The sequence below is a fragment of the Bos taurus genome, chromosome 19, assembly GCF_002263795.3.
Source record: "Bos taurus isolate L1 Dominette 01449 registration number 42190680 breed Hereford chromosome 19, ARS-UCD2.0, whole genome shotgun sequence".
NCBI classification, from domain to species: Eukaryota; Metazoa; Chordata; class Mammalia; order Artiodactyla; family Bovidae; genus Bos; species Bos taurus.
In genome coordinates this window covers 33,642,220-33,665,344 of record NC_037346.1, presented here as the reverse complement: position 1 = coordinate 33,665,344, position 23,125 = coordinate 33,642,220, and the positions used below count along the sequence as shown (strand labels likewise).

At 45.6% G+C, this 23,125-nt stretch overlaps 1 protein-coding gene across 10 annotated transcripts in view; it reads left to right on the top strand.

Annotated features, from left to right (window-relative positions):
* Positions 1-23,125, top strand: part of SPECC1 (sperm antigen with calponin homology and coiled-coil domains 1) — a 206,548-nt gene that overhangs the window by 60,383 nt on the left and 123,040 nt on the right. For 9 of the 10 annotated variants that reach the window (XM_059878320.1, XM_010816096.3, XM_059878318.1 and 6 more), the window contains one exon: positions 3,305-3,443. The exons of the other annotated variant lie outside the window; for it this stretch is intronic. In XM_059878320.1, coding sequence (XP_059734303.1) covers positions 3,305-3,443 — 139 coding nt within the window. The remainder of the gene's footprint in view (positions 1-3,304; positions 3,444-23,125) is intronic. 10 annotated transcript variants of the gene reach the window in all.

The window sequence follows — 23,125 nt, the reverse complement described above, 5'->3', positions numbered from 1 at the left end:
TCAAAGTGTGGAACCCACAGCAGCAGTACCAGCATCCCCTGGGAACTCATCTGAAATGCAGATCCTCAGGCCCCACCCAGAGCTAGGGGATCAGAAACTTGGCAGGGGCACTGGGGCTGGGGTGCAGGCATCCGTCTGCGTTTTAACAGGCCCTTAGGATTCTGACAGACCCTGAAGTTTGAGAACCACTGCTCCAATCATTAACATGTTTTGCACCTTGAAAGACCAGATTGTGTTTTGTGCGATTATTTGAGAACTTTAACATCCCCCATCCCCTTTTTGTGGAATTGAAGGAATATCTTAGCTACATGAATCTGTGAGCTGTTCAGACATTTTCCTTTTGTAAGCTTTCATGTACAGGTGCTCAGCAGCTTAAATATCAGTGGAAGTGTTGGTGAAAATACTTATTAAACACATCAAAGCAAGACCAATGCTTTCGTAGGGATCTTGTATAACAAACCAGAGATCTCAGGTGGTGCCGAAGCTGCATTCGATGACCAGGAAACAAAGCCAAGAATGCAGCCGTGAACAGAGAAAGATGAATTAGTAACCTCACTCCAGCCATGTGGCTGGCGTCTCCTGGCTCCTCTTAGGCTCTGGCCCAGTGGAAATGTTCTGTGTCTGATATTGCCTCCAAGAAATATTAAGAGAGGCTTCGGCTGTTTGCCTCAGAGGACAGGAAGGATCAATCTAGGGTCTGTATATCCTGCCTCTGGGGAAAGTGCTAAGCAGTGAATCTTTCTCCAAAGGAATTCCTCGTGGAAGGTGCAGGAGAAATGAAGGGCTCCCTGTAAAAGCTTTGCTGCCACCCAAACGGGCCATGCTGCACTAGGGAGACAGCACGACACTGGCCTGGAGCACGTCTGTCTTATCCTTTTGCCAGTGAAGGATGGGATCAGATCTTTTTATAATACAGGTTGGGACCCCAAGTCCAAGAAGAGGCCGAGGAAGCTGGGTACAGTTGGTAAAATGGAACTCAGAAGTGGGCTTCGGAGTTCACTCAGATGCGTACCATGGCTTGATCTGTTTATCAGGTGAAGAAACAAAAGCACAGAAAAAAAAACAAAAGCACAGAGATAAAGTGATTTGCCCTGGGTCACACAGCCAGTAAGAGGCAGAGCCAAGATTCCAACCCAGGATTCCAAGTCTGGACTTAGAGCTGGTGCCCTAAGCTGCCACCCTGTGCCGCCCATGTGACATGGCTTTCCTTCAGCCCTGTCCACAAGCCCCGGTGGTGTCCCCAGCGTCTCCTGGCTCCTCTTGGGCTCCAGCCCAGTGGAAATCATGCAGGCCTTGGAAACACAGTCCCGGGCCTGCTTCCCAGTCCTGCCTCACCCATGCAGCCTCGAGCGAGTTAGTTAATGCGCTTTGTCAAGTCCAGTGTAGTCGAGTTATGTTTTGAATTGGAAGTAACATGTGAGTCAAGGACGTAGAAGGACCCAGGCTGCCGCATGTCATCAGCTCCTATCTGTTCCCTTAATTCTACCTCTGACCCTCCAAACAGGCTTACCACCCAATCTTCACAGCAAGAACTTGACTTTGCCTTCCTTCCACCTCCCCAGGTGCTCTCTCTGTTTCCCCACCCCTGCCTGCCCTCCCAGCTGCCTCCTCTCTCCCCTCCCCCAACCTGCCCGAGCCCTCCTTCGCTTCTGCTCACAGAGGGGTCTCTCCAGCAGACTCAACTGGATGGCTCGCCTGGCTGGAACACATGGGTTTCCCTGTTGTCTGCTCATCACGTCCGAATCCTTGTCACTGCTTCTCCTCATCCTTATTTCTCCAGGAGCCGGGAGGGTCCTGCCCTGGCCCCATGTGCTCCCCCTTCCTTCCCCACCCTGCTCCCTGCCCCCAGCTCTTAGCATACACCTGCAGCCTCAGGGACACCCCATCCACTTGGTCCTCCAGGCCTGGTCCAGGGCACCTGCTCCGTGAGGATGCCCACACCTCCCGTTTTTGTTTTCTTCACTGTTCATGAGTCACCACACAGGAACTAGCCCCTTTGCTGGTTGTTGACCCTGAGAGCAGGCCGCCCACTCCGCTGTGACCCGTGTGCACCCTGGCCCATGGATTCGGCACATTGCATGCACTGAGGGTGGACGCCCAGCTGGCAGTAGGCCTTCGGAGCACAGTGTCCAGGATGGTGGGAGCAGCTCTGGGGGCTGTGGTGAGAGGAGAGGGGGCCCAGGCTCTCTGTTCCACCCCCTCCCCGTTCTCCCTCTCTGGGCTCCTTAACCTTCAGGAAATGGCCCTAGAGCAGGATGGGGCCCTTGACCAGTGTGGTGGCCCGGGCTTCCTGCTCCAGGTCTCCCGTTGATTCGAGGGAATTTTCATGCTGTTTCTTGGAGTGTCATGTGTGTTTGCGGAGGCTCCAGACACCTGCCTGCCTTGTCTTTTAGAAGGATCCCCTCCACAGCCATCTTTAACCAAGACTCTGTAGTTGGGAGAACTTATTTGTGGTTTTTCTCCTTCAGCTCAGGTATTGTTTACCTGGGCCAGAGTGTGAGCTCATTTAGGGCCACCCCTCCCCGCACCCCCCCCACACACACACTTCAATACCCTTCAGCAAATGTTTGTTCTCTGCCTTCCCTGCCGGGGAAGGAGGCAGACAAGGAGCAGGGGTCCTGCTGTCTTTCTGCCATCCCTAACCATTCTTCTGGCTCCACAGCAGTCCCTCTCCTCCATCTGAACATGGTGTGTATGAGGTTGCCTGCCAGCGCTTGGGGTGGGCACCTGTGGATGTTCACCTGTTTGTATCTCTTCCCTCTGAGAAGGGAAGAACCTCCAGAGGTTTTTGTGCTACTTTTTATTGTCTTTGAATTTCTTGTGTGTCGCTCTCTCCTGACTTCTGTGTGCCATCTAGTTCTTTTTTCATTGGTTCCCAGTCTTTTAACTTAAGAAAAAAACAATAATACATCAGGACCATCCTGGTGGTCCAGTGGTTGACTCCCTGCTTCCAATGCATGGGGCATGGGTTCCATCCCTGCTTGGCCTGCACGCTGGGGGCAGGAGGTGGGGGTGTCTCAGCCAAATAATACATAAAAATACACATCATATTTTTAAAACTTCATTATTTGAATGTGATTGATGGGTGGTGACTGCCCACGACCTTACAGGGATCTCTGAAGCAGTGCTGGAGGATCGCGCTAGGACCAGAGGGCATCTGGGTTTGTCCACTCTGCGCTGTTCCCTCCGGCCCACTGCTGCCCGAGGAACGGGGTGGGCAGGTGGGGCCCGCTCTGTGGTTTGCTGGTTTTTGGCGCTCCTTCCCGAAAAAGCATCTCTTCACCCTTTCTCCTCCACCTCTCAGCTCAAGCGCGCCAGCAGCGAGGACACCCTCAACAAGCCCGGGGCGGCCGTCGCTTCCGGGGCAGCAGCTCGGCTGAAAAAGACGTCCACGTCCGGGGCCATCTCCGAGCTCACGGAGAGCCGCTTGAGGGGCCCCTCAGGTAGGCGGGAGTGGGGACAAGGAGAGAGTCAGGCGGTGGGGGCGGGCAGGTGGGAGGGTCTCAGGGAGGTGGGGGTAGGTGGGCGGGGTCTGGGGAGGGGCGGGACACGTAGGGGGAGCCCGGGCGGAGGAGCCCTGGAGGCCCTTTCTTGTCCATTTGAAAGCATCTCAGGGCTTCACTCCCCCTTTCCCCGTAAGGTCTGTCAGGACCACTTTGAGTCAGGAGCTTTTAGGCAACATTCCACAACGGGGGGGTTTCTATGTCTCGGGGAAACAGACACAAGGGGACATGGAGGCGGTGGGGAGCCCACTGTGTCCCTCCGCCCCTCTGCTTGTCCGTCACTTTGCACGTGTGGCCTTCGTGGGGATCCAGGCAGGGTGGTACAACCGTGGGGCTGTCTTGGGATCTTTGTGCCGAAGTGTAGATGAGTGCGTGGGCCCGCAGGTCCCTGGCGGAGTTGCCCAGCCTGCATCCTGGGTCTTGTGGAGACCAGGAAGATCTCAAGACTGCTTACAGTCGCTCAGACGCCGGTGGCTGCTGAAAGCCGTGGGCATTCTCTGCGTTAGCAGTTTCTTGAGAAACAGAAAAGGTTTTTTTTTTTAAATCCATTATTCAGAGCATTGCAAACTTAAAACATCAAAGAATATATTTCATTTTCTTTTGCAGCATGTAGATAAGAAAACTGAGCTTTCCGTGGTCCAACTCACAATGCAGGCCCATAAATAATAGTAATGTGTTGCTTAGTCATCCAAGATGGGAACAGCTAAAATGTTCATTTATGATAGGGGTTTAATGGTAGCTTGCTTGTGACTTTTTCACTTTTATGTAAAATATTACAGATTAGCTTTCAAAGGCACATTTTAATTTACTCAGTTTTCAAAAAGTTGAATCTGTAAAGAATATATGTGACTTTTTTTATGATGTGGGAATGGCCTCATGTTTATCTACAACCAGTTTTACTTTTCAAAAGACTGGTTTCATACTAAATATATACACATTTGGTTTTTCTAAATAATTATATTTATTGATGTGCAGGCTTTACTCCACTTGTGGTGAGCAGGGGCGACTCTAGTTGCTGTACTCAGGCTTCTCCCTGCAGTGGCTTCTCTTGTTGCAGAGCACAGGCTCTAGAATGGGCTTCAGTAATTGTGGCTCCCAGGCTCTAGAGCGCAGGGTCAATAGTTGTGGCTCACAGGCTTAGTTGCTCTGCGGCATGTGGGATCCTCCCATATCAGGGCTGGAACCTGTGTCTCCTGCATTGGCATGTGGATTCTTTACCACTGAACCACCAGGGACGCCCTCACACATTTTGTTTTTAAAATACAGCATATGAAAGTACAATATATTTTTATCAAGCCAGCCTAAGACAGTTTTTACAAGTTAACAAAGCACCACTAAAAAACTAACCGACTGACCTCGCTCTCAAATATTGGTGTAAAAACGTGAGGTGAAAATTTTAGCAAGTAGAATTCAACAAATTAACAGCAATAGTGCATATCAAAACCAAGTGGATTTATGCTATCCAAGATTGGCTTACCAGGAAATTCAGGAATATAATCCATCACACAATATTGACAGGCTAAAGAAGAAAAACCGTGAGGTCATCCCGATAGAGATGGAACATGCCTTGGACAAAGAGAGCACTCTTTGATTTTACTTTCACTTCTTTCTGATTAAAAAAAAAAAAACAACTCTTGGTAGATTACAAGTGTATGGGTACTTTAGTGATACAAAATATATGTATCTCCAGTCAAAACCAGCATTATGCTGTATGGTAAAATCTTAGAAGTATTTCCATTAAAATCAAGAATGACTTAAGGTTCAGTTCAGTCACTCAGTTGTGGCCGACTCTTTGCGACCCCATGAATCGCAGCACGCCAGGCCTCCCTGTCCATCACCAGCTTCCGGAGTTCACTCAAACTCACGTCGGTTTTTCTGCAAGTATTAAGCTAGGCAGTGAGACAGGAGAGCTATAGGAGGGTGTTCATGTTAGAATATAATGGTGATTTTATGCAGACAATAACATTTTATGCTTAGAATTTCCTGAAAGTTGTATCATTAGAAAAACCTTATCATGTCCTGAAAATGTGTTAGATACGGTAAGAGTTCAGTGTGTGGCTGATTATAGAATGTGAAATATCAATAGCTTTCTCATCAGTAACTAGTTAGGAAAGATAATAACATAAGAAATAATCCCGTTTATAAAGGAATGAAAAAGGTAAAATACCAGTAGTAAGCTTAATACTGGGACTTCCCAGGTAGCACAGTGGGTGAAGAATCCACCTCCAAAGCAGGAGATGCGGGTTTGATCCCCAGGTAGGGAAGATCCCCTGGAGAAGGGAATGGCAGCCCACTCCAGTATTATTGCCTTGAGAATTCCGTGGAGAGAGGAGCCACAGTCCACAGGGTTGCAAAGAGTTGGACACAGCTGAGCATGCATGAACACAAACAATATGACCAGGGCCTATATTTTAAAAATCCTAAAGCTCTTTTTAAAGGACATAAATGAAGGTATACATAAGTGGAAGGATATATATACCTGGTTCTTGGATAAGACTAAATATAACAAAGATTAAATTTAGTAGATATGTTAAATAAAACAAATGTCTGAAGTATCTTATGAATTTGTCTTCATCTCAGTTATAGTATCAGTGGGAATTCGAGAGCAGAAACACTGATAAAATGAGACCGATTTATATGAAACAGGAGTTCTCAACCCCAGGCAATTTTGCCCTTCACCCCAACCCAGGGAACCACTGGCAAAGTCTGCAGACAGGTTTGGTTGGCATCATTGGGGGTGATACTGCCATCTAGTGGGCAGAGGTCAGTGGTGCTGCTAAACTTCCTGCAAGGCACGGGATAGCCCCTCACAGAAAGGAAGGGTCCTGCCAGAAATGTCAGTAGTGCGCTGTTGATAAACCCTAATCTAGAAGAATAAATCCTCTCAGATAACCAGGAAGTTTCTGAAACATCAGCGATTGGGGAGGACTATTCAGTGGAGCAGAAAGTCCACAGGATTGGAGGATTTCGTGTAGGATTACAGTAGTATTTTCTATCAAGATGGATAATTCACTCACAAGTAACGACTGATTGGGTCTTCAGGAAAAAATAAAGCTGGATCCCTATCTCATGCCTCTCATCAGAGTAAATTCCAAGTGGATTAAAATTTAAACCTTAAAAAGTGAAACCATGAACGTGCAGAGAGAAAACATCAGAGAATGAACTTGTGGTCTCGGCCTTGGAAAGAACAAGCACAAAAGTCAACTGGTGAAAAAAAAATCACATAAATATTACACACTGCTTTGTAAATAAGGGGAAATTATTTGCAAGACATGTAACAAAGGGGGCTTATTTACAATGAGTTTGTATAAATCAATAAGAAAAATAGTACAAAAAAAAATGGGTAGTTCATATAAAAAGGAAATACAGATAGCCACTAGAAAGATGCTGGGACTTCCCTGGTGGTCTAATGGTTAAGAATCTGCCTGCCAATGTACGGGCACAGATTCAATCCCTGGTGGAGGATCCCACATGCTGCAGGGCAACTAAGCCTGTGCACCATGACTACTGAGTCTGTTAGCCCTAGAGATTGCGCTCCACAACAAGACAACAGCAATGAAGACCCAGCACAGCCAACAGAAAAAAGAGACTAAGTCCCACTTAGAGGTAAAAAGATATAATTCAGAGCAATAATTACAGTATGTGATTTCCCCTAACAGATTAATAAAAATTAACATGATTGAGGAACTTTCTTGGTGGTCCAGTTAGGACTTTGTGCTTCCACAGCAGGGGACACAGGTTCAACCCCTGGCCAGGCAAATACGATTCCACATACTATGCAGCACAGCCAAAATAAATTTTAAAAAAAGAACTACAAAATGATTGATAATTTTTTATTTAATTAAGGGTGAGGGGAGCCACACCACATATTGCTGATGACAAGGACAATCTGGTAAAATCTCTCTACATTTGAAACATGTATGATCTTTCACCAAGGATTTCTACCACTTAGCATTTAGCATTATGTTGGACTGTGAAGAAAGCTGAGAGCCAAAGAATTGATGCTTTTGAACTGTGGTGTTGGAGAAGACTCTTGAGAGTCCCTTGAACTGTGAGGAGATCCAACCAGTCCATTCTAAAGGAGATCAGTCCTGGATGTTCTTTGGAAGGACTGATGCTAAAGCTGAAACTCCAATACTCTGGCCACCTCATGCGAAGAGTTGACTCATTGGAAAAGACTGTGATGCTGGGAGGGATTGGGGGCAGGAGGAGAAGGGGACGACAGAGGATGAGATGGCTGGATGGCATCACTGACTTGATGGACCTGAGTTTGGGTGAACTCCAGGAGTTGGTGATGGACAGGGAGGCCTGGCATGCTGCACTTCATGGGATCGCAAAGAGTCGGACATGACTGAGTGACTGAACTGAACTGATATACTTGAAAAAGAATGCCTATATACATGAACAAGATGTTTGGTTGTGGCATTATTATAACAGTAAAACACTGGAAATACCCAAGTGTGTATCAGTCCAGGGCTGGTTGCATAATGAGATTTTGGTATGGCAGAATAGTATGCAGCCATGAAAATGGACATGGTAGATTTATATGTACCGACAGGGAAAGATTATTACTAAGTGGGGAAAATAAGATGGTGTGTATAGTCTGACCTCATGTGTTTTGATTTTTAAATACATGATTTAATTTTTGAAATCATAACTGTTTTCCTGGAAGGATATAGGGATGTTACTTTGAGGAGAGTATTGAAAGTGGTGGGGGAAGGAGACCTTCCATATTAGATCTATCTATACTGTTTCAAAATGTTAAAAACACATACAGACATTGCTTTAAAAATTAAAAACAGAATCAATTCAGTTCAGTTGCTAAGTCGTGTCTGACTCTTCACGACCCCATGGACCGCAGCACACCAGGCCTCCCTGTCCATCACCAACTCCCGGAGTTTACCCAAACTCATGTCCATTGAGTCGGTGATGCCATCCAACCATCTCATCCTCTATCATCCCCTTCTCCCGCCTTCAATCTTTCCCAGCATCAGGGTCTTCTCCAATGAGTCAGTTCTTCACATCAGGTGGCCAAAGTATTGGAGTTTCAGCCTCAACATCAGTCCTTCCAATGAACACTCAGGACTGATTTCCTTTGGGATAGACTGGTTGGATCTCCTTGGAGTCCAAGGGACTCTCAAAAGTCTTCTCCAACACCATAGTTCAAAATCATCAATTCTTTGGTGCTAAGCTTTCTTTATAGTCCAACTCTCACATCCATACATGACTACTGGAAAAGCCATAGCCTGGACAAGACGGACTATAACCTAAATTTTTTTTTTGCTTTAGCCCAATCCTTACTCTTCTACTTGCCTTTTAGTGTGTGTCTTAACCATTTGTTAGTCAGTAGTTTAACTGCTTAATCATAGCACATGTTCCCTTTATTCAGGATCCTAAAGAAAGACTTTGTAAAACCAGTTTTACTGGTTTTCTCACTCCATGGACTTTAGTTTTCTTATTCTCATATTGAGGAAATATGCACAGATCTTCAGCTCAGTGATGTCATAGCAAAGGTCTGTGAATGCTTCATAAGCTCTGATGGGCTATTTGGAAAGTATTCCAACAGTTATCATTCAAATTCCTGAATGTAATGAGATTACCTTGATTGTAATGAAATTACATCCTTTGACTTAATCAAGTTGGATTAAAAAATTGCACTTGTCTGTGGAACTTTTGGGTTTTAAGTGCGGGCAGTCCTCAATATTTTCCTATCAGCTTTTGTACAGCTGGCACTTTTGTACATGGTCACATATCCCCAATCTGCCCCATTCCTGTGAGTTAGACCCATGCATCAGCTGACAAACCGGCCATTAGGAGCACTGGCCGGCAGGTCGCCCATCAGAGGTCTGTCTCGGCTGCAGGTGCCAGCACCCCTGCCACTGTGCAGTCGTGTTAGGTGGTTCTGTGAATATCAGCTCACACTTTGTCTTTATTTTACGTGCATGAAAACCAGGGGAATGAGAGCACTGGCACTAGTAATAAGTGTGGGTTTTAATATCTCAGGACCATTGAGACAAAGAAGGAGGTGACTCACTGTTAGAAAGGGCACCCCCATCAGGAGCTCACTGGAGTCACCACCACTCTGTAGATTCAGCTGTAAAGACAAAAATAAAACTAAAGAAAAGAAGGAAAATACTAGCAGTACGTGATTGATTTCCTCCTAAAGGAAAGATGTAATTATAAATTGTATGTAAATACTTAGGGGACAGAATTCTTTTTATGGCCCTCAACATTTGGCTTTGGGACATGTTTTCGGTAATGGCGTGGGATGGTATAATCTGTTTTCTTTCAAGTATATTAATTTTGGAAGGGATCCTGTCATGAAACAATTATACAGTGTTGTGGTTTTAAACTCATAGCAGTTAAACCTGTGATCAGCCTATATTGTACCCTTTGCTGGAAATTGATCTGTCCTTGGGGAGGAGCCCTCAAACCTAGCACAGAAGGAAATGCTCACTCTTTAGGTAGTACTGATCATATGATGGCAACTGCTGCTAATGCGCTGTCTAACCTGGGTGCTTGGGGAGCTTGGTGAAGGGGCTGGACTGTCTCCGGGTTCTGATGTCCAGGCCCGAGCATCCCCAGGGCCCTGTCACCATCTGCAGTACCCAGAGCAACCACTGGAAGGCAGGAAGGGGTGTGGACGGGGCAGGTGATCCAGCCCTACCTGGCACCTTCCTCCACCCCACCCTGCACCAGGTGCTGGCCTCGCTCAACCTCACCACAGCCTCCAGGAGAAGGCAGTGTTTCGTCCAGGTCATGACACTTCAGGGAGGTCACACGAGCGTTACTTTGTCTTCTGATGCCTGCCCATTTCCACACTGAACACCTGCTCTTCCCAACTGATTTTGAATCAATATTATAACATCTCTGTGGTAGAGCCCAGCCCAGACACCTGCTTCTTCCTTTTCTCCCTCCAGTGTCTGTGATGCAGATCTGGTCTTAACTGATGGGCATGGGCTTAGAGAATGGGGTAGCCCCTAGTGGTAGATGGCTGTCCTCCCTGATACCCCCTAACTGCACATCCCAGGGCCCCAAGAGATGCTGAGCCTTTTAGGTACCCCCCCTGCCAAAGCTGCAAGGGGGCCCCACCAGTAGATGGCAGCCTCGTCCACACACTGACTCATGTTCTGGGAGCCCCCACTCTGACTAGAGGTCCTTTTGACATTCATGCAATTAGGTCAACAAACATTTTTGAGTGCCTACTGTGTGTCTGACACTGTTTTAGGCAACAGGGCAACCTCAGGGGGCAGGACGGAGATCCCCCATCCATGGAGCTCCATGAACAAACATTGATGAGAACAGTGCAGGCACATGGCTGCAGCCAAGATGGGAGGGGCGCAGGGCAGAGGGCTGGGGTTGGGGGCTGAGGGAAGGAGTGACTCACCTGACCTCGTTTTATTTACTTTTTATTTTTATATTGCAGTATAGCCAGTTAACGGTAGCTATACTGGTGGCTCAGATGGTAAAGAATCTGCCTGCAATGCGGGAGCTCTGGGTTTGATCCCTGGACCAGGAAGATCCACTGGAGGAGGAAATGACTAGCCACTCCAGTATTCTTGCCTGGAGAATTCCATGGACAGCAGCCTGGCAGGCTACAGTCCATGGGATTGCAAAAGAGTTGGATACCACTGCTACTAGTCAATTAACAATGTTGTGTTAGTTTCAGATGGGCAGCAAAGGGACTCAGTCTGTTATACATGTATCCACTCTCCCCCAAACTCTCCTCCCATCCAGGCTGCCACAGAACATTGAGCAGAGTTCCCTGTGCTATACATTTTAAATATAGCAGTGTGTACATATCGATCCCAGAGTCCCTAATTATCCCTTCTCCTGACCCTGGCAACCATAAGTTCGTTCTCTAAGTCTGTGAGTCTGTTTCTGTTTTGTATCATGTGTTAAGATTCTACATATAAGGGATGTAATATGATATTTCTCCTTCTCTGTCTGACTTATTTCACTCAGTATGACACTAAATCCATCCATGTCTCTGCAAATGGCGTTATTTCATTCTTTTAAATGTCTGAGTAGTATTCTATTGTATATGTGTACCACATCTTCTTTATCCATTCTTCTGGACTTGACCTCATTTTAGAAGGAGCATTTTGGTTGCCTGTGCAGACTGGACTAATGGATGGGGGAAGACCCAATCAGAGGCTATGGCCAGGCCCTAGGAGAGAGCCTTTTCAAGGCTGAATAATATTGCCTTGTATGTAAACCACATTTTCTTTATCCCTCCATCACTGACTAACCAGGAAATAGCTTTAACTTCTGCAGGGTCCAGGGTGACACCACTGTGAGGAGGTTTTGAACTTGGTACTGCTATTATAAAGTCTTGGATTCTTTGAGGGTACCTGGCAGTTTCATGACCCTATACTTCCCAGAGGTACATGGTCATCAGGGTTTGGTGGCTTTCAGGGTTCCTCTCTGGGAACCTGTGGTTCAGAGGAGGGCACTCTCCCTACTTGTCCCTCCAGAAATACTGACTTTTTTGCGGTCTTTCCGTCCAGAAGTGTGGCCGCCTCTCTGAGCCTTCCTTTTTGTCTTTCTCTATAGTTCATGTATTTCTTCTCCTTTTTCTTCTGTTTGTTGAGTTTACGCCCAGGTTTATACTTTTATTACTTTTGTGAGTGGGATTGCTTTTTCTTCTTTTTTAATGTGGAAAACTTCATGAACGTGCATGTTATCCTCCACACTAATCTTCTCTGTGTCCTTCCAATTTTAGGATGTGTGTTGCTGAGGTGAACATTCACTGTATTTTTTTAATTAGATATTTTTTAAACTATCTAATTTGTAACTGACTCCTTCCCTCACTGGTACTGATGGTTTTCAGTTGATTCTCCCATGATCTCCAAGTGGATGATTCTATCAGCTGCAGATAACAAAGCCCTTTGTCTCCTTCATCCCTATGGCTGTGTCTTTTCTTTCTCATTCCTGCTGTGTCGTGTGTGTGACACTTGGGTTGTGTTAAATGCTAGTGATGTCCTTGTTCTCATTTTACTGTGATTGCTTTTGATCTTTCCCCGTTAAATCAGATGCAGAAAGTTGGCTTGAGATATTGATTTGCAGGTTCAGTTCTTCCTTTCCTCTTTTGCTTAAGAGTTTCTAGATTGGGTGGTAGATTTATTAAATGCCCTCAAGGCATTCTGTTATGACTTTAATTATTGGTTTTCTCTTTACCCTGGAGCCTACTTCAGGGAATTCAAATATGTGTATATTCTGTCTCCTGAGTATATCTTCCCCATCACGTATTAATATTTTCTTTAATCCTTTTGATTACTTTCGTGCATCCTCTGATTTTTTTTAAAGTTTATCATCTAATGTGCTTTGCTTTTTTTCCTTACTTCAGCTATTGTGTGTTTCATCTTTTGTCTGATTTATCTGATCTCAGATTGTTTCTTCTTCATAACCTCTTGCTGTAGCTTCACAGCTGTAAAAGCTCCTTGAATTTCAATGTGGATACACATTAGAGATTTTCTAAAATTTCCTATTTCTTCCAGTGACTGTTTCATAGGTGCTTATTTATTTGGATTTCTCAGTTGGTTCCCCTCTTATGAATGGCCAAGACTTTCCAGATAGATCTAGTGATTTTCTAGAATCATCCATCTTCGCAGAGGAAAGTCTGTTGTATGACGTTCTGGGGGCTGTGTCCACACAGGTGACTTTCTCTCACGCTGAGACTCAGGGTAAACTTCTGAACAGTGACTCAATTTTCTCCCATCGTGTCTTTACTCATTGGGGGATCAGAGCCTCCCCCTTGGAGAAGCTTCTCCAGTTTCCTCACCTATAAGATGAGGTTGACCACACCCATCTCAGGAAGTGGTGAGAAGGAAGTGCAGTGGCCTCTGTGAGGAAGCAAGAGTGGAGCCTAACATGGAGCTGTCTTTATGAAATGTGCTTTTGTCCTTGAAAACCACCCTGTGCGACAGGACCTCAGAGTCAGGAATTATGGCGATTAGATAAACCCACCTGCCGTGGGCTCTGTCTGGCACATCTTGCCCAGGAGCTCCCAGCTCTGCATTACAGTGTGCTTTTTTTTCCTTCCAAAGCTACCATCCCTTGCACTTGGTCAACAATTCCTTTTTCAGTCAAAATTAAAGTTATCCTTTTTGGTTCGAAGCAGTAAAATTCGGGTCAGGTTTTGACTGAATATATGAAAGAATGGGCTTCCCAGGTGGCACTAGTGGTAAAGAACCTGCCTGCCAGTGTAGGTAGATGTAAGAGACACAGGTTCAGTCCCTGGGTCAGGAAGATTCCCCTGGAGGAAGGCACGGCAACCCACTCCAGTATTCTTGCCTGGAGGATCCCATGGACAGAGGAGCCTGGTGGGCTGCAGGCCATGGAGTCACAGAGAGGACATGACTGAAATGACAGCACACACACACACACACACACATGCATGGAAGAATGTTCCAGCAGCCACAGCACATCGGAAGTGCTCAGCCCCAGGAAATGAAGAACTCCGGTTACTGGAGTGAAGGTTTGATGGGGATGTTGGAGGGTGATTGAATCAGATCCTTACTGACCTCCTTCCTGACTTCAGGGGGTTGCTGTTAAGCTCAAAGACCTCCTCCTGCATGTCTTCTCTTGTCCCCTCCCACATGGGAGACACTCTTCTGGGCCCTCAGGCCAAACCTGCGTTTCCACCCCAAAGTGAACCTGCCTTCCGGAAACGCTACCCCAACAGCTGACACTGTCTATCCATTTGTTCCTTCACCAAGTATTTGTGTCTACTGAGTCCCAGGCATCTTTCCAGGTGCCAGGGAGGCAGCCATGAGCAACACACAGAAAGCCCCAGCTCTTCTGGGTCTTCCGCTGTGTTCTCGTTCTCGTGGGATTTTTCTGAATGGTGCTCACCTCTCACTGCATGGGCTTCCAGCTTCCTCTAGCGCCTGACTCCTCCGACTGCAGTCACCCAGATCAGCTGTCCTGTTTTCTGTCAGCCTCCTTTCTTGAGTGTGTGACTGTCTTTGTCACCACATTTGCCCACTTTTCATTTCCTCTGGGTTCCCCTGACCCAACCTGGCCTGGCATCTCTCACCTGAAAAACACAGAGGCTTCTTGATTTGGGTTGGGTTGCAAAGGGTTTCCTCATCATTTATAGCAACTTTGAACATTTTTTAAAATTGAGGTTTCTTGGGCTCCAGTAACACTGTGGGTGGTGACTACTGCCATGAAATTAAAGACACTTGCTCCTTTGAAAAGAAAGCTACGACAAACCTTTTTAGGCAGTGCATTAAAAGCAGAGACATCATTTTGCTGACAAAAGTCAGTATAGTCAAAGCTATGGTTTTTCCAGTAGTCATCTACAGATGTGAGAGTTGGACCATAAAGAAGGCTGAATGCCGAAGAATTGATGCTTTCGAATTGTGGTGCTGGAGCAGACTCTTGAGAGTCCCTTGGACTGCAGGGAGATCAAACCAGTCAATCCTAAAGGAAATCAACCCTGAATATTCATTGGAAGGGCAGATGCTGAAGCTGAAGTTCCAATACTTTGGCTACCTGATGCGAAGAGCTGACTCACTGGAAAAGACCCTGATACTGGGAAAGATTGAGGGCAGGAGGAGAAGAGGGCAACAGAGGATGAAATGGTGGAATGACATCATCAACTCAATGGACATGAATTTGAGCAAACTCTGGGAGGTGGCAAAAGACAGGGAAGCCTGACATGCTGCAGTCCATGGGGTCACAAAGAGTTGGACACGACTGAGTGACTGAACAATACCTCCTGTCTTAACAGGTCGCTTTCATCCAGTCTTTTCAGACTATTCAGAGTGGGTTTTGAGGAAGCAATGTCTCTCTCTCTCTCTGCACTCCTGTTTCATTGGTTTACAGAATAATTAAGTAATGTAAATAAGATTGGTGGTATGACTAGCATGAACAGGGTTGAAACAATCCACCTACTCTCAGTATGCGGACGTCCTAGGTGGAGGGGCCGAAGTGCATGCTTGTTCTGGGAAGAGCCTCCCAGCTGTCAGTGCCCAGGACACTGGTCAGTGCACCCTGTTCAGATGGGTGCCTCAGTGATCTTGGCAGGTTGGCTGTGGGTCAGTGCTGGAGGAGGGTGGATGAGAGGGCAGGTTTTGCAGCAGCAGGGCCCTTGTCCTGAGCTGCAGCTTTGGCTGGCCCAGCCCCATGCTGAGACACCTCAGACAAGATCTCTGGGATCTCTGCCTCGGCAGCAGAAGGGACTGGGGCAGAGCTCCTGCCTGGACCCAGCGCAGTCCCGCTATAGCCACGTCCCAGTCCTTTTCTTGCCTTGACTCCAGTCCTGGGCTAAGCGGGGCTGGTTCACCAAACACACTCAGGACTTTGCCACAATCAGGTCTTTGTTTGTCCTGATGAGCCAGACCTGGCCCAGGCCTGCACCTCCAGGATGCTCGTCCATGCCTGGAGCCCCTGCCCTCTCTGCTGCCACCCTCCTGCCACACTGGATGTTGACAGCAGTTCTGATCACCAGGAACAGACCAGCTCGTAAGCATCAGGAAGCCTTTCTGGATCCCTCGGTGGGCTGTGCTTTTTTCCCTTTTAAGGACACACTGCTTGTGTCCTTCTGTCCAGCCCTCCTGAGTCCTACCTGGTGCTGCTGCTCTGTCCTTCCTCCTCATTCTCTTCTCCTGGGACCATGTGTTGGACCTGCTGGCAGCACACTCAGGAAGAAGGCCCATCCTGCTCGGGGGTGAGGCCTCTCTCTTCCCTTTTATCTCATCTTCTTCAAAGCGTGTATCTTTCTAGCCTTGATTCTTGGTAGTGAGGTACCCCTGGACTTCAGTCACGCTAATTGACTCACAGTGAGGACGGGGCTCTTTTTAGTTCAGAAATAATTCATAGAGCCCTGAAGGCTCATCTATGTATCTCCCTTGACTTAAAACCCAGCTTTATGGAAGGGTAATTTACATATTCTCAAATTCACCCATTTAAGATGTGCAGGCTGATGATTTTTACGCAATTTTCTGGGTTACAACCATCCACCACGACTGGGCTTTAGAACGTTCCCATCACACCAGAAGGATGCTCGCGTTGTTTCCAGTCAATTCCTGTTTCACTCCAGCTGCAGGCAACTGCTTTCTGTCCCTATAGGTCCACCCTCAACTTTGCTTGCTGCCTTCTGGAGCATTCATCAGACCAACACTAACGGTGTTTGCCTGAGGAATTTCTTCTGATTCAATTACTACACTTCATTCGTCACCCTCTCTTTGACTCTCCCCGTGTTTAAGTTTCTCTTGGTTTCTCTTTGTATGAACCTTGTTGGCCTTTGACTTATTGGGAAACCTGAGTTTCCCCTTTTCCTTTAGAAAATGGAAAACTTGGAGTGTCATGTACAAAACATGTATTGGGTAGTATTGACTGAGTAAAGCAGCCTTAGGCCCTCACTCTTGGGACTTCAAGAAACCATTGAGGGGAAGTTTGAAGTGGGGCGAAGTCAAGTTATAGTAATAAGTGAGCCGTGATACCCTGTGATCTACCTAGTCTTCCTCACCTTTCTTTCAAACATTGGCAAGCACTGATCTTTTTATTGTCTTCATAGTTTTGCCTTCTCCAGAATGTCATATGGGGTTTCCCAGGTGACTCAGTGGCAAAAAATACGCCTGCCAATGCAGGAGACGCAGGAGACTCCGGTTTGATTCTGGAGATGGGTATGGCAACCCACGCCAGTATCCTCGCCTGGAGAATCCCATGGACTGAAGAACCTAGTGGGCTATAATCTATGGGGTCTAAAAGAGTCTGACGTGACACAGAGAATCAGCATGCACACAGAATGTCATATGACTGGTATCATACAGGATGTAACCTTTTCAGACTGTCTTCTTACACTTTGCAATCTACATTTAAGGTTCCTCCATGTCCTTCTGTGGTTTGACAGCTCATTTCTTTTTAATTCTGAATAATGATATGTATGGACCACAGTTTGTGTGTCCATTTATCTATTCACCACCTTGCCTTTGGATAAATATCAAGGAGCATGATGGATGTTATGTGGTGAGGATTTGTTTACTTTTGTAACAGACTGCCAGGTTGTCTTCCCAAGGGGCTGCACCATTTTGCATCCTCACAAACAATGAATTAGAGTTCCTGTTGCTCTTTATCATTGCCAACATTTGGTGTTGTCGGTGTTTGGGATTTTCACCATTCTAATACATGTGTTGTGGTATGGATTAAGATTTTTTAAAATCTTGGTACAAGCAGAAATTTGAAGTTTGATTAGGTATTTGCTAAGAGATTATTGTCAGTTTTTTTCAGTTGGGATAATGGAACTGTGGTTTTATTTTGTTTTTCTAAAGCATCCTTACCTTTGGAACACAAATTGAAACATTTGCCAATGAAATAGGATGTCTGGGATTGCTTCACATTACTTGGGAATGGGGGGGGGGGAATGGATGATGGTATTTGAAACAAGGTTGACAATGAATTGATGTGTTGAAACTGGGTTGATAGAGGATCATTACAACATTGCTTTCTATTTTTTGTATATGTTAGAATTTTTAATAATAAATATTTAAAATTAGAGTAGCTCATGTTATTAAAAAATGGTGGGCTCTTTGGTGTTTAGTAAGAATTTCAGCCTGTCTTCTAGCACCACCTTTAGAGTAAGCTCAGTCCTTAATGGCATCATGGAGAAGGAAGGGATATATGTTCAACAATTGTACATGTACTGGGTTAATATTTAAAGGATCCTCCTAGAAACTAAAGAATCTTCTAGTAATATACACAGTTTTACCTGACATTATTTAAAGAATATATGTGATTTTTTTCAAAGTGAATTTTTTAAATTGCAAAAGCAGTACAATGTGCACTACAGCCAAATAAAAAACATATGGAGAAGCAAAACAACAATAAAAGAACATAAAGGACATAAAATCTCACCCACTGCATTCAAAGAGAGCCACTCATTCTTTATCAGAACTTTGAGGTATAACTTTCCATCTGTGTCTTTGTGTCCAGATGTTTTTTGTTTGTTTGTTTATAAACAAGAAATAAGATTTATGTCCTTGATATATGTACCCTTCTGCTTTCTAGGGTAGCAAGTCTGATACATTGTTCAGGGGCTGCATAGGCACCATTTTATGACTGTGTCATCATTTATTTAACCATCATTTATTAGCCCCAGTGTAGGACTTCCTTGGTGTCTCAGACAGTAAAGAATCTGCCTGCAATGCAGGAGACCCAGGTTCTGATCGCTGGGTCGGGAAGACCAGACTGAGCGGCTTTCCTCTTTCCATGTTAAACACTGAAGATTTTTCCCAACTTTTTGCTGTTACAAACAGAAGGGGTCCTTATATTCAATCAGTTCAGTTCAGTTCAGTCGCTCAGTCCTGTCCGACTCTTTGCGATCTCATGAATCGCCACACGCCAGGCCTCCGTGTCCATCACCAACTCCCGGAGTTCACCCAAACTCATGTCCATTAAGTCGGTGATGCCATCCAGCCATCTCATCCTCTGTCGTCCCCTTCTCCTCCTACCCTCAATTCCTCGCAGTATCAGAGTCTTTTCCAATGAGTCAACTCTTCTCATGACGTGGCCAAAATACTGGAGTTTCAGCTTCATCATCATTCCTTCCAATGAACACCCAGGACTGACCTCCTTTAGGATGGACTGGTTGGATCTCCTTGCAGTCCAAGGGACTCTCAAGAGTCTTCTCCAACACCACAGTTCAAAAGCATCAATTCTTTGGCGCTCAGCTTTCTTCACAGTCCAACTCTCACATCCATACATGACCACTGGAAAAACCATAGCCTTGACTAGACGGACCGTTGTTGGCAAAGTAATGTCTCTGCTTTTGAATATGCTCTCTAGGTTGGTCATAACTTTCCTTCCAAGGAGTAAGCGTCTTTTAATTTCATGGCTGCAGTCACCATCTGCAGTGATTTTGGAGCCCCCAAAAATAAAGTCTGACACTGTTTCCACTGTTTCTCCATCGATTTCCCATGAAGTGATGGGACCAGATGCCGTGATCTTCGTTTTCTGAATGTTGAGCTTTAAGCCAACTTTTTCACTCTCCACTTTCACTTTCATCAAGAGGCTTTTTAGTTCCTCTTCACTTTCTGCCATAAGGGTGGTGTCATCTGCATATCTGAGGTTACTGATATTTCTCCCGGCAATCTTGATTCCAGCTTGTGCTTCTTCCAGCCCAGCGTTTCTCATGATGTGCTCTGCATATAAGTTAAATAAGCAGGGTGACAGTATACAGCCTTGACGTACTCCTTTTCCTATTTGGAACCAGTCTGTTGTTCCATGTCCAGTTCTAACTGTTGCTTCCTGACCTGCATATAGGTTTCTCAAGAGGCAGGTCAGGGGATCTGGTATTCCCATCTCTTTCACAATTTTCCACAGTTTATTGTGATCCACACAGTCAAAGGCTTTGGCATAGTCTATAAAGCAGAGATAGATGTTTTTTCTGGAACTCTCTTGCTTTTTTGATAATCCAGCGGATGTTGGCAACTTGATCTCTGGTTCCTCTGCCTTTTCCAAAACCAGCTTGAACATCTGGAAGTTCACGGTTCACGTACTGCTGAAGCCTGCCTTGGAGAATTTTGAGTATTACTTTACTAGCGTGTGAGATGAGTGCAATTGTGCGGTAGTTTGAGCATTCTTTGGCATTGCCTTTCTTTCAATGAAGATTCCTAAAAAGCCTTCCCCGCCCCCCCCACCGGTCTTCCTTAAATAACCATTTCAAATAGAGATAAAATAGAAAATACATAATTCCAGGGTTTTTTTTTTTTTTTTGGAGACAATCCAGGAAATTTTAATATGGACTGTGTTGTTTACTCGGGTTCAAACCAGAGCTGACAGGCGGATTCTTTACCACTGAGCCACCAGGGAAGCCCACGGACTGTATACTATACACTATTTTGAAAGTACTGTTTTTCGTAGGTTTGATTGTGGTATGGTAGGAGAGTTCAGGAGATTGTGCTGGAACTAGTTGGAGGGGAAATGTAATGATGTCATGTTGTCTGCTGCTGCTGGCTGCTGCTAAGTCGCTTCAGTCATGTCCGACTCTGTGTGACCCCACGAACGGCAGCCCACCAGGCTCCCCCGTCCCTGGGATTCTCCAGGCAACACTGGAATGGGTTGCCATTTCCTTCTCCAATGCATGAAAGTGAAAAGTGAAAGGGAAGTCGCTCAGTCGTGTCTGACTCTAGTGACCCCATGGACTGCAGCCCACCAGGCTCCTCCGTCCATGGGATTTTCCAGGCAAGAGTACTGGAGTGGGGTGCCATTGCCTTCTCCGATGTTGTCTGCAACATACTTCAAATGAGTCAATGAAGAATAAAATGGAGAGGGATCAAGATAGAGGCAAATGTGGTAAAATGTTTCTAGTTTGTAAACAAGGTGATGGATATCGAAGGTGTTGACTGTAGTATTCCCTTTAGTGTTCACTGTAGTGTTCTGGCCGAACTTTTCTATGAATCTGAAAATGTTCACAGTGAAAGTTCGGACAAAAAAGAAGGCTTTCCCCCTTTTAATTTTATAAAATATTCATCCATGTTTACTTCCAGAACTTTTATATTTTCATCTTTTACAGTTAAATTTATATTGAATTGGAATTTATTTGGGGCATAAAGAGGGAGATATGGCTGTCACTTAATTTGAAGTGTTACTTTATGTTTAATCCTTTTGGGAATTTCCATTCTGTTGTAACCACACTGTTTTTCTGATGGAATTTTATGGCATATTTTTCCTTTTTTTAAAAAAAATTATGTCTTTATTTTTAGCTGCACTGGGTCTCCATTGCTGCAAAGACTTTCTCTAGTTGCCGTGAGCAGGGGTCACTGTTTGTTGTGATGCTTGGGCTTCTCATTGCAGTGGCTTCTCTTGTTGCAGAGCACAAACTCTAGGCGAGTGGGCTTTAGTAGTGGTGGCGCATGGGCTTCATTGCTCCATGGCATGTGGAATGTTCCCTGACCAGGGATTGAACCTGTGTCCCCTGCATTGGCAGGTGGACTCTCAATCACTGGACTACCAGAGAAGCCTGCATGTTTTTATTTCTAATAAGGCAAATCTCTTCTCGTTATTCTTCCTCTTGCAAACTTTCTTAGGCTTTCTGATACTTTATTCCTCCAGGTGAGTCTTGGAATAAACACATCAAGTTCATGATTCATTTGAATTTTGATAAAATTATATATTATAACTATTTGGGCAGACATGATGTCTTTATAATGTTTACTCTTTTCATTTCAGTGACATAGTATTTCTGTGGAGAGCAAAGAATCCTTCAGAAGCTAAGTGACCATCACAGAACTATTTTGTTTGTTTGAGAAATTAGTGGCATATTATAGAGTAAGTAAATATGTTATTTACTTTAGTATTTATTAGATGTGGATGCAAAAAGGAGTAAGACAGCATCCTTGCCACTCGTGGAGTTCACAGTGTATAAAGAATAGTTTAAGTAACATGGTTCTGTGGGAAAACACAAGCATTTCCAAGGACAGCAGCACTGAAAAGGAGTATTTGATGCTGGCTGGGGTGAGCAGGCCCCCAGAGGAAGTGATGCCTGACCACGAATTTAGAGCAGAAAACCCGCATTTTCCAGGTAGCCAGGTTACAGCAGAGTTAAACCAGAGTGAAGACAGCAGATAGGAAAGCGTAGGGGCTGAGACCAGGAGGGTGTGTGCAGGTTACCACAGCTGGCTTCATGTTGCTGGGAGGTACAGGGAGGCTGTACTATTATTTTAATATTTATTTATTTGGCTACCCCGGGTCTTAGTTGCAGCATGAGGGATCTTTAGTTGTGGCACGTGGGATCTAGTTCCCTGGGGACTAAGGCCAGGCCCCTTGCATTGGGAACGAGGAGTCTCAGCTACTGGAGCACCAGGTAAGTCCCAAGGGATGGTGTACTTTTGAAAGTGGTTTTGAGGCCAGAGTAACACGGTGGGAGGGTGCAAGATGATACCATGCAGGAGAACTGGGGACTTTATGCTACCAGTAGAGGAGAGCCCCAGATGGCTCGAGTGGTAAAGAAACCTCCTGCCAATGCAGGAAACGTAAGAGCGGTGGGTTTGATCCCTGGGTTGGGAAGATCCCCTGGAGAATGAAATGGCACCCCACTCTAGTATTCTTACGTAGGAAACCCCATGGGCAGAGGAGCCTAAGTGAGCTATAGTCCATGGGGTTAAAAGAGTCAGACACGACTGAAGCGACTTAGCAGAGCCTATAAACTCACTCATCCATTCCATTCGCTGTTCTTGTGATGTTTTCACTCTGCTGGAGAGACAAGTAAACAAGTCCACTAAACAGTGGAAAGTGTCACAAGGTCCACAAAGCCAGGAAGTGTGTGTGTTGAGGGTCTGATTTACTCTTTCATGTGATAAGACAAGAGAAACTCCTTTTAAGCGAACAAATGGTATTTGACCAGAGATCTGGGAAGTGAGAGGTCTGTTGGAATGTGGGGGAAAGCATTTGGGTCAGAGGGAACAGTGAGTGCAAAAGCCCTGGAGTCGGAGCACCTTGGCTGATCTGGGGAACAGTGAGGAGGTGCTGCAGCAAGACCGGTGGCTGGGGAGGTGGGGGCAAGTCCACAGTGGAGCGATGGGAGGGAATTCAGGGCCTTGGAGGCCATGGTGAGGGCTTGGCTTTTCCTCTGAGAGACAGAAAGAGCGTGTAAGTCGGGGGACTTGACCTGG